Below are 12,400 nucleotides of genomic sequence, written 5' to 3' on the forward strand. Positions count from 1 at the left end.
GCTTTTATTTCATATATTACTTGCCTAGTAAGGTTTTAGGGACCCTAATTGTTATCTTAGCTTTCCTAAATGTTCACCACCAGAGAATTGATTTAATAGTTATTGGTACTGTATATGCGAAAGGCTCTAATAACTACAACATAAAAACCAAACATGAAGATAAATTTTTACTAATAGTGATTTTTTTTCTTATCTAGTTGAATGATAAGACAAGTGTGCAATTATAATGCATGACATTATCATAATACAGCATTATTTCCAAGTGTTTTGGAAGAAATTTGAAGAAGGGCTTTCATTCAGTTGAGGGAATCAGGACAAAGTTTGTAGACTACTTGTGTTAGAGAATAGAATCAAAGCAGGTAGTGATTTGGTTTTGTAGATGAGTGTAGAAAATTTCACAAGTAGAGTAATGTAAACAGAATAGTTGCGAATCAGGAAAATTTGAGAAACAACAAGTAGTGTTACTAGATACAAAAATATAGTTCAGATTTGAGAACAGTGAATGTTTGGAACTGTATCAAAGGCCAGGCAGAGGGACTTACATGTTTACCAGTAGACTGATGAAGTCATTGGCAGGTTTTTATAAAAAATAGTAGGCTTACAATGAAGTGGCAGTTTCTTGTAGACTTGTACTTTGGTAAAATTAATGACAGTAATGTATACAGTGGAGCTTGTGAAAAAATATTTTATTTGTGAAAATATTTTCTCTAACATAGCTAATTTGATATTTTGGTCTTTGTTTTTATTTCATGAAATTAAAGAAAGAACTGAAGAATGGAATGTACCCATTGATATTCTAACCTCAAGGGAACAGTTTTTCTCAAATGAAGAAAGAAAATACATGACTGTTCATCAGAAAGAAGCTTATATTTTAGTAACACCACTTAAATCTAAGAGTGCCATAGAACAAAGATGCAAGAAGTATAATCTATCCTCTGCCACCATTACAGCAGTATCAGACTTTGCAATGCCAAAGCATCAAAAAGAAAGTGAATCAGACTTAAATGAAACTGTAAGTCCTGTTACTAAGTCCACGGTGACTCTAGAAAATATCTTTGAGTATAGTATGGGTCATAAAAATAACAAGGAAGAGTCCATTGAGTGTGATTTTCTCACTGTCAACCAGCAAATAAAAATACCTAGCCCTAAAAGCAAACAAATGGCCTCCTTGGACTTGAAGAATACAAGATTGTTATCAAAATTAGAGAAAACCGAAAATCAAGTAGCTATGCCATTTGACAAGCATCAGTCCTTTTCAGATTTGACAGGTGAAGAGAGTAAAATAGAAAACAAAATTAAAAGGAAAGCTGGGGTTAATAAAACCAGAGCAAGAAATACCACGGGAACAGTGGTTCACCTTAGAAAAAGCTCAAGCAACACCACAAGAACTATGGAATCTGAAACTGATGAAAGTGACAATGAATTTTTTATTAAAAAAAAGAAAGCTAGATCTTCTGCTCAAGAAACTCTTCAGAAATCCAATGTTAGGAATGAGCTTCCAATTATTGAGGCAGCAGGATCTGAGAAGACTAAAAGATATCCCTTGGAATGTTTAACTGGTTCAATTCAAGATGAAGAATGGAATGAGAACGAATTACATAAACTTCATTGGTAAGTAGTTAGAGTTGACCATGAAAAATATACAGAGCAGCCACGAAACAGTTAAAGACATAAAAACATTAAGGGACTGATTTAATGACTTCTGACTATTGATACTATAATGATGCCATAGAGTTTTTCCAAAGTGTGGGAATGATTTGCTAAGTCTGCTGCTGCTGCTAAATCAAGTATAAAAAATGGAATTGGCTACTAGTCTTAACAAGCAGCTTCAGTAGTATGTGTAGTATTAGACACCAGATCATAGTTGAGTGATGAATAGTAAATGGAAGGGTAGAGAGATAAAGACTACCCTAGGAGGTCAAGACAAGAAATTTGTCAAAGATGGGAAATAAAAAAATACAGAAGTTATAGAAAGGAGTGTGGATATATGAGATGTTTGGTTATTTACATGTTTGTTTGTAAAATGACTGATGCCAGACTGTGGTGATAAACTGATGAAATGAATTAGTGTAGGTATAACTGATCTATTAAATGTAATTGAAAAGGAGAGAATATGACATAGGATTTTTTTTCAATTTCCTGAAAGCTTTAAAGGAGGTGTTTTTTTTTTTTTTTTTTTTTTTTTTCTTTTAAAGAATTATTTATTTGAGAGGCAGAGTTACAGAGAGACAGGGTGAGGTCTTCCATCTGCTGGTTAACTCCTCAGATGGCTGCAGCAGCCAGAGCTGGGCCGATCTGAAGCAAGGAGCCAGGAGCTTCTTCCAGGAATCCCATGTGAGTGCCAGGGCCCGAGCACTTGGACCGTCTTCCTCTGCTTTCCCAAGCCATAGCAGAGAGCTAGATTGGAAGGGGAGCACCTGGGACTTGAACCAGCATCCATCTGGGATGCCAGTGCCAGAGTCTGAGACTTAGCCTACTGCTCTACAACACTGACCCCTCTTGGTATTCTTTTTACTCTTCAAATTTTAATCTCTCCTATTTCTTTTTTTTAATATTTGAAGCAACAATTTTCTTATTTTTTTAAGATTTATTTATTTATTTGAAAGAGTTACACAGAGAAGGAGAGGCAGAGAGAGAGAGGTCTTCCATTTGCTGGTTCACTCCCCAGTTGGCCATAACGGCTGGAGCTGCGCCGATCCAAAGCCAGGAGCCAGGAGCTTCTTCTGGATCTCCCACGTGGGTGCAGGGGCCCAAGGACTCAGACCATCTTGTACTGCTTTCCCAGGCCATAGCAGAGAGCTGGGTCGGAAGTGGAGCAGCCAGGACCTGAACCGGCACTCATATGGGATGCTGACACCGCAGGTGGTGGCTTTACCCACTATGCCACAGCGCCCGCCCCAATCTCTCCTATTTCTATAGTTGCCTTTTTTTTTTTTTTAATTATTTATTTGAAAGGCAGAGATCTTCCATCTACTAGGTGACTTCCCAAATGATCACAACAGTCAAGTGTGTCTGTGCTAAGGTGAACTAGAAGCCAGGAGCATCTTCCAGGTGTCCTACATGGATGCAGAGGCCCAAAGACTTGTGCTGTCTTCCACTGCTTTCACAATGCATTAGGAGGAAGCTAGATAAGGAAGTGTTTATCTCTATCTATCCATGCAACATTGGAAATAGTGGGTTAAGTCACTGCTTGCAGTGCCAGCATCCCACAGGAGCATATGTGTCATGTCTGCTTCCCTTCCAACCTAGCGCCCTGGTAATATGCCTGGGAAAGCAGCAGAAGATGGTCTAAGTACTTAGGCCACTGCACCCGCTTAGGAGACCCAGAAAAAGCTCCTGGTCCCTGGCTTTGGCCTAGGCATCCCTGGCTGTGGCAGCCTTTGGGGAGTAAAGAAACAGATGGAAGATTTTTTCTGTCTCTCTTTCTGTAACTCTGCCTTTCAAATAAATAAATGAATCTTTTTTTAAAAAAAAAATCTCTCACCCTGAATTCCTGTATTTAGATTTGTATTTCCCTTTGCCTGCTGAATGTCACTGTATAAACCTCACCTACAAGTCTGACATGATATATCAGAAAACAAACTGCATGCCTACCCACTTTGGCTGACATTTCTATTTCTGTAAATGTAATCCTTCTGTCAAAGAGGCTTAAACTCTGTCACTATGATTTTATTTCTTTAAATCCTATTAGTTACCAAATGAGTCATTCTACCTGCAGTCTCTTTTCTTAATACTGCTTCTTTTCAGACCTTTGATGCCTTTTGCGTGAATTATGGAAATAGTCATTTTTTAAAGATTTATTCATTTCTTTGAAAGGCAGAGTTATAGAGAGCCAGAGGCAGAGAGAGAAAGAGAGAGGGAGGGGTGTCTTCCATCCATGGGTTCACTCTGCAAATGGCTGTAGTAGCCAGAGCTGAGCCGATCTGAAGCCAGGAGCCAGGAGCTTCTTCTGAGTCTCCCACGTGGGTGCAGGGCCCCAAGCACTTAGGCCATCCTCTTCTGCTTTCCCAGGCCAAACCAGAGTGCTGGATAGGAAGTGTAGCAGCTGGGACTCAAACCGGTGCCCATATGGGATGTTGACATAGCTTCACCCGGTATGCCACAGTGCCGGCCCCAGTCCCAGAAATAGTCTTGTATTTCTGGTTTCTTCTTTTTGTATAATCTGTATTATATATCCCTAGATTAATCTTAGTGGATGGCTGTAATCCTAATAGATCAGAAGTCTTTGCTGCATTTTTTAAAGATTTATTTTACTTACTGAAATGTAGAGTGAACAGAGAGAGGGAGAAACAGAGAAAGAAATCTGTTTCTGACTCATTCCCTAAATGGTGCAATGGCAAGGACTGGTCCAGGGTGAAGCCAGAAGCCCAGAATCCATGTGGATGGCAAGGTCTCCACTATGGGATGCTGGAGTCAGAGGCTGAAACTTACTTCACTACGCCACAGTGCTAGCCCCGTTGTTGCGTTCTTATGAATATTCAAATTAAATAAATACTCCTCTGCCTTACTTTGAGAGCATATGATTTTGATTATCCCTTTCTGCTATATCTCCCACCATTTTCTTACAATAAAGCTCTTTAACCTTTATGATACATTCAGATCATCTAAGGAAATTTAAAATTGCCTGGAGTGCAGATTCCAGTTCCCAATGAGGTAGAATAAGCACACATCACTCTTTTTACTATGTGACTATAAACCTGGACAGAATGCATGAAACAGCTTTTTGTCAACTTATTAGAGAATGTTGGAATTTTAAGTACCACCAAATTAGCAGTGAATTTCCAACTTTTTGTTTGGGTATTTCCTGAGCTAGACTCAAAACTGGTAGAAATCTGAAAGTGGGCATTGAGGCACAACAAACATAATTCAATTAGAAGCTCTCCAAGTCTGGGTTGAGCATTCTGGGAGATAACTTCTAACACTCAGAAGCAGTGGAGGATACCTCACAGTTTCTTTCTTTTCTCCTTTCTCATAGTTCTTATGCAGTCAGGCAGTCCACAGCATCACCTGGATCCCAGATTTACCTAAAATGGAGAGAAGGAGAAACTTCACTCATGTGTCACCTCACTCCCAAAATCTTTCCTTGCCATTACCTTTTCCTACTACCCACCGAATTACATATGATGTCTCTTTGTTATGAACAACATAAAGCAATGACACTCCTGGTAGAAATCAACTTATACCGAAGATTCAAGATGACTGAATTTTAGGTAGAACAGAATATGTGTAAGTAGGAAGAGGGCATATTTAGAAATATTGAAAGAAGGCCACAGAATACTGAAAGCTGATGGAAGAGCAATAAAAGATAAGACTAGAGAGTCAGGCAAGCAACAATGTAGATCATATCAAGGATTTTAGTTTTTATGCTATGCAAAATGAAGTTTTAAGTAGGACTAGGGTTACATGTTAAAATTTGCCTGTTTAAATTATCTTGGGTGAGAGGAGATAGCGTTAATTTCTCACCAATTTATTATTAAATACATCATGAAATATTTTAATTATGAAAACACTCCTTTTAGATAACTCCTTTTAGAAATTGGCTGCACATACACACACACACACCCCTACACAGTAGTTTGAGCTCCAAAATCCTTCTAGTTCTCCACTTTAGAGTACCTATAGAGTGATTAATTATGCAAAAGCATTTATTACCAAGTATTTAGTGCCCTTAATATTTGTTCTCTTTCTGTGCATCAGTGATATGTATGCCCTATAAAGTGATAGCTATTTATAAGAGCTGATTGTTGAATTTGGGGAAACTTACAAATCAATTATTATTAAAGAGTCATTACAAATTATATAAACATTAAATTATATTTAAAACAAAGGTCATACTGAATAACTTCCAAATTATTTTAATAGGTTATCTATACTCTTTAGTCTTTTTTATCTGTGTGTTGGAAATATTATAGAATCTTGTGCTTTCACATTTTCTGCCTGTTTCACATTCAGTGCCATTTTAGTGATAGTTTGAAATCAACCAGAGAGAGTATTTGCCATCTGGAAATTGGTAAATACAAATCAGGGCTTTTTCACCTAAAACTTAGCCTCAGAACAGACATTTTAGCTTAGTTATTATGCCATTTCCCACATCTGAGTTCTTGGGTTTGATACTCAGCTCCTTCTCCAGTTTCCAGCCTCCTGCTAACACAAACCCTAGGAGTTAGTGATAATTGCTCAAGTAATTGAGTTCCTGCCACACTAGTGGGAGACTGGATGGAGATGCCATCTCCTGACTTCAGTCTAGCCCGGTCTTAGCAAGTGCAAGAATTTGGAGAGTGAACCAGTAAATGGGAGCTCTTTGTCTGTCTCTGTCTCAGAAATAATATTTAAAAAAATTAAGTTAAGTATACTTAACTGCATGAAACCTACACCTAGTTGGAATCCATGTGAAAATAAAAATACAGCCATTACTCTGCATCTATGAGTATTGATTCCAGCAACCCCTCACTCTCCTCCACCCCAGTAACAAAATCTGCAGATACTCAAGTTGTTTATATCAAATGATGTAGTAACTCCATATAACCTATGCACATCCTCCTGTATACTTTTAAGTTAACTCTACATTACTTATAATATCTAATGCAACAATTGAAAACGTGTGTAAATGTTATACTGTATTGCTTAGGGAATAATGACAAGAAAACAAGGTCTGTATATGTGTTGAGACAAAATTATCTTTTTTGAAGCTATTTTACATTTGTGGTTGGTTAATCTGTTTATGTGGAACCATGGATATGAAGCACCGACTGCACATTTTGTCAAAGACACAGTACTTGAAATAAAGACATGATATAGTTCACATAATGATGTTAGTATAGATTGAGCATCTGTAATGTAAAAAACCAAAATTAAAATGCTCTAAAATTTGGAAAGTTTTGAACATTGCCACGGTTCCACAAGTGGAAAACTCCACACCTGACCTCATGATTGGTCACAATCAGAATGCAAGCAACACTAAATATATTGTATATAATTACCCTCAGACTATAAGTATTAAAAGAAGTAAATGAATGAAACAAATGAATTTTCAGTTTAGATGGGGGTTTCACCCTAAGATAATCTCACTATGTATATGCACATATTTCAAAATCTGAAAAAAATCCAGAACATGTCTAATTCCAAGAATTTTGGAAAAGGGATACTTGACCTGTATCACTTTAGGCTAATTGGCCACACTATCTGCCTAACCACAGTACATAAAGCCTTTTATGGCAGCAGGGAATGGTAACATGTGTACCAGCTTCTAGGTAGTCATTTACAGATGAACTTTTAGGATGTTACTCGTAGGTTAAATTGGGGGCTACCTTATATTTACAGTATTGTTCTATAGTGATTTTTGTTTCCCTCAGTTGAGAGCATTTTATTTAAAATACTGAATTTTGACATGGGCATTTAGGCTAGTGGTTAAAATGTTGGTTGAGGGGGGTGAGGGAGGAGGCAGTGAGCATTGTGGTTTAACAAGTAAAGCTGCCAAGATGCCTGCATCCCATATAGGAGTAGTGGTTCAAGTCTAGGCTGCTCCACTTCCGATCCAGCTTCCTGTTAATGTACCTGAGAGGCAGCAGGTGATGGCCCAAGTACTTGGGTTCCTGCATGTGGGAGACCCAGATGGAAGATCCCTCTCCCTCTCTCCCTATCTCTGTCACCCTGCCTTTCGAATAAAATGTCTTTTTTTTTTTTTGAGATTTATTTTATTTATTTAAAAGGTGGAGTTAGGGAGAGACAGAGAGAGGTCTTCCATCCACTGGTTCACTCCCCAAATGGCTTCAAAGGCTAAGGTGGGCCAGACTGGGAGCCAGGAACTTTTACCAGGTGGGTGCCCCAGTACTTGGGCTGGCCTCTTCTGATTTCCCAGGTGCATCACCAGGGAGCTAGATCTAAAGTAGAACAGCTGGGATGCTAACCTCTATCCATATGGGATACTGGCGCTGAAGGTGTCAGCTTTACCTGCTGTGCTACAGCGCCAGCCCCTAAAATAAATCTTTTTTTTTTTTTTTTAAAGATTGATTTGTTTATTTGAAAGATATAGACAGAGAAGGGGGTTGGGGGAGAGAGAGATCTTCTATCCATTGGTTCACTGCCCTAATGGCTGCAACAGCCAGGGTTGGGCAAGGCTGAAATCAGAAGTTTCTTCCTGGTCTCCCACGTGGGCACAGGAGCCCAAGTACTTGGACCACCTTCTGCTGCTTTACCAGGTGCATTAGCAGGGAGTTGGATCAGAAGTAGAACAGCCAAGGCTTGAACTGATGCCCACATGGGATGTTGGCATTGTAAGCAGAGGCTTAACCTTCTACGCCATAGCACCTACCCCTAAAATAAATATAAAAAAGAAAATGCTAGCTAAAACTCTTATGTCCCACATTGGAGTACCTGGGTTCAGTATTCAGCTCTGGCTCGTGACTCCAGTTTCCTGCTAATGCAGACTCAAGGAGGCAACAACAATGGCTCAAGTAATTGGCTTCCTTGTGGCTGGTGTTGTCGTGCAGCATGTTAAGCTGCTGCTTGCAATGTCAGCATCCCATATCAGAGTGCCAGCTCAAATACTAACTACTTTGCGTCTGATCCAGCTTTCTGCTAATGTGCCTGAGAAGGCAGTGGATTATGGTCCAAGTGATTGGGCCCATGCCATCCATGTGGAAGACCAGGATGGAGTTCCTGACTCTGTCTTAGACCTGGCTGTTGTGACTATTTGGTAAGCCATCAAGTGGCTGGGAGATCTCGCTGTTGCTCTACCTTTCAAATAAGTAAATAAATCTTTAAAAGAAAAGCAATTTGGTTTTCACCATGCACATGAGAGACCATGAATGACTATTTGGCTTCCGACTTTGGCCCAACCCTGTCGCAGCCATTGTGGGCATTTAGGGGAATGAATCAATAGCATTTAGGGGAGTGAATCAATAGGTGGAGGCTCTTTCTGCATGCCTTCTTTCAGTTAAATATGTTGTCACATAGTGGGTAAAGGTGCAGTCTGCTATACTGGCATCCCATATGGGCACTGGTTCCAGTCTTGGCTGTTCCACTTTGATCCAGGTCTGTGCTGATGACCTGGGAAAACCAGAGGAAGATGACCCAAGTGCTCAGGCCCCTGGCATCCACTGTGGGAGACCCAGTTGAAGCCCCTGGTTTCTGGCTTCAGTATGGCCCATTGCTGGCCATTGTGGCTGTCTAGGGAGTAAACCAATGGATGAAATCTCTCTCTCCCCCCATCCCATCCCCATCCCCGTCTCCCCTCTCTCAAATAATAATGGTAGAATGAATGTAAGCATAACACTAAGTTTTTGATAAGAGTATATATCATGGAACTTAGAAGAACTATTGAGCTTATCTTCCAATATGCATAGCACTAGTAACATCTGAGAAGTTGTAGAATAATTAGTAATGCCACAGGTCTCCACAAGGCCAAACCATTGAATGTTGGACTTAGAAAAAACATGTTGAAAGATTAGGAATGACTTTCTAGGTTTAATAGAATACAACAAGATAGCTAGAAGGCATACACTAGATATGTAAAATTCCATCTTCATATTTTAAGCACTAGGGTACATCACTGGATGGAGGGAATAGTATTTTATTTTTCTAAATAGTAATCTGAATAATGATGATAAAATTCCATTAGCCCAGGAAATCCCAGTGATTCAGTGGCATGCTTTCAGAGTTATTTTTATTGATTTGAATTTTTTTTTCTTTTAACTGGTTTTGGTCTTCCACAGTGCTGTTGCATCTCTTCCAAAGCACAAACCTGGTTTCTGGTCAAATGTATCCATGGCTGTAGGCTCTCGATCTGCTGAAGAATGTCAGAGGAAATACATGGAGGACCCTCAAGGAAAAGGATCCCAGAAGCATGTCACTAAGAAAAAGCCAGCCAATCCCAAAGGCCAAAATGGTAACCTTTGTAATAAGTAGGGTTTTTTCCTTGTGCTCAGTGTAGATTTATAATCACTCATTAGGTATATTTTATATTTTATCCAAGAGTCTTTTTATTGATGTAGTCTTAAAATGTTAAAACTATAAAGAACTTCAAAGGTCATCTGTTTAAGTCTTACTTAGGTAGCTACATCCATCAATAATAGCTTAGCAGCCTTGTGCTTTGAGTTTATTCTAGGAAATCTATAGTTGGTTCCAGAAACTTTAATATGTTAATGATTGTTTCTGGGATGTAATTTTTCTTTTTTTTGAGATTTATTTATTTGAGAGACAGAGTTACAGAGGGAGGGAGAGATAGGTCTTCTGTCCAGTGGTTCACTTCCCAAATGGCTGCAGTGGCCGGAGCTGGGCCAATCTGAAGCCAAGAGTGACCTCCAGGTCTCCCACATGGATGCAGGGGCCCAAGCACTTGGGCAATCTTCTGTTGCTTTCCCAGGCCATTAGCAGGGAGCTGGATTGGAAGTGGAGCAGCCGGACATGAACCAGAGCCCATATGGGATGGTCGATAACCTACTATGCCATAGCGCTGGGCTCTCAGGATCTAATTTGAAGACAAGTGGGTATGACCCCTCGTAATTCATGAGAAAACTTGGAATACATTTAGTTTTCATAGTCCCAGGATGACACACTAATATTCATGACAGCTAATAAAAGAATTTTATGTCAGAGAAGTCGTATAAGCTTGCTGCAGCTGTTCTATATATGACAAAGTATGAGGCCGATGAACAAGTTTAGAAAGTGATATTTTTGTTGTTGTTAAAGATTTATTTATTTGGGGACTGGCGCTGTGGCATAAGCTGTTGTTTTAAGTGCCAGCATCCCATATGGGCGCTGGTTTGAGTCCTGACTCCTCCACTTCTTATCCAGCTCTCTGCTGTGGCTGGGAAAGCAGTAGAGGATGGCCCAAGTCCTTGGGCCCCTGCACCCATGTGGGAGACCTGGCTTCTGGCTTCGGATGAATGCAGCTCTGGCCATTGCGGCCAATCAGGGAGTGAACCAGCGGATGGAAGACCTCTCTCTCTCTCTCTCTCTCTCTCTCTCTCTCTCTCTTTCTGTAACTCTGACAAATGTTATTTAAAAGATTCACTTATTTGAACATCAGAGTTAGAGGGGTAGAGAGATAGGGAAAGAGAGAGAAATGGATCTTCCATCTGCAGAGGCCAAAACTGCTAGGGCTGGACCATGCAGAACCAAGAGTTTCTTCTGGGTCTCCAGTGTGAATGGTAGGGGTCCAAGCACTTCTTCCATCCTCTGCTGCTGTTCCCAGGCCTATTAGCAGGGAGCTAGATCGGAAGCAGAGCAGCTAGGACTTGTGCTGTTGCCCATATAGAATTGCTGGCACTGTGGGCGGTAGCTTTACCTGCTACACTACAACACTAACCCCGAGAAAGTGATTTTTAGCAAAGTTTTATTGAAGTAAACAAACAGCTTTCACAGCCACGTGCCCGTGAGAGGGACCTTCTGAAACAGAAAGGCCTTACTGAAAAGAGGAGAGAGAAGACTCCTGGACAGCAACCATGAGGGGTTTTCTCAGTAAGAAAAAATCCAATGAAGGGAAATGATCTGGGGGTTTTATATCCTCTGGAAAGTTTGTATGGGGCCCTTTAAGAAAAGTGTACGGGGCTGGCTCTGTGACATAACAGGTTAAAGCCAAAGCCTGCAGTGGTGGCATCCCATACGGGCACCAGTTCGAGTCCTGGCTGCTCACTTCTTTTTTTTTTTTTTTTTTTTTTTTTTTGACAGGCAGAGTGGACAGTGAGAGAGAGAGAGACAGAGAGAAAGGTCTTCCTTTGCCGTTGGTTCACCCTCCAATGGCCGCCGCGGCCAGCGCGCTGCAGCCGGCGCACCGTGCTGATCCGATGGCAGGAGCCAGGAGCCGGGTGCTTTTCCTGGTCTCCCATGGGGTGCAGGGCCCAAGCACCTGGGCCATCCTCCACTGCACTCCCTGGCCACAGCAGAGAGCTGGCCTGGAAGAGGGGCAACCGGGACAGAATCCGGCGCCCCGACCGGGACTAGAACCCGGTGTGCCGGCGCCGCTAGGCGGAGGATTAGCCTAGTGAGCCGCGGCGCCGGCCGGCTGCTCACTTCTGATCCAGCTCTCTGCTATGGCCTGGGAAAGCAGTAGAAGATGGCCCAAGGCCTAGGACCTCTGCACCCGTGTGGGAGACCTGGAAGAAGATCCTGGCTCCTGGCTCCGGATCAGCTCAGCTCTGGCCATTGTCAAATTTGTGGAGTGAACCATTGGAATCAAAGGCCTCCTTCCAACCCCATCTCTCTGTAACTCTTTCAAATAAATAAAATAATTATTTAAAAAAAAAAAAAAAAGAAAGAAAAGTGTTCATCTTGCTTTGAGCCCATCTTGCCTTCTTACCTATCATTCCTTCCAAAAGGGCACTCTCTGGTTCCAAATGTCTCCATCTCCAATTTTCTCGTTTGTTAACTAAAGGTCCTAAGCTTTCATCCTTTTTTTTTT

General features: G+C 40.9%; 1 protein-coding gene across 8 annotated transcripts in view; it reads left to right on the forward strand.

Moving 5' to 3' along the window:
• MIS18BP1 (MIS18 binding protein 1) overlaps nt 1-12,400 on the forward strand; it is a 60,886-nt gene that overhangs the window by 40,309 nt on the left and 8,177 nt on the right. For all 8 annotated transcript variants that reach the window (XM_002717974.5, XM_008269549.5, XM_070053709.1 and 5 more), the window contains 2 exons: nt 762-1,611; nt 9,714-9,886. In XM_002717974.5, coding sequence (XP_002718020.1) covers nt 762-1,611; nt 9,714-9,886 — 1,023 coding nt within the window. The remainder of the gene's footprint in view (nt 1-761; nt 1,612-9,713; nt 9,887-12,400) is intronic.

The sequence above is a fragment of the Oryctolagus cuniculus genome, chromosome 12 (genome assembly GCF_051225735.1).
Source record: "Oryctolagus cuniculus isolate XC-2025 breed Fujian yellow rabbit chromosome 12, ASM5122573v1, whole genome shotgun sequence".
Lineage (NCBI taxonomy): Eukaryota > Metazoa > Chordata > Mammalia > Lagomorpha > Leporidae > Oryctolagus > Oryctolagus cuniculus.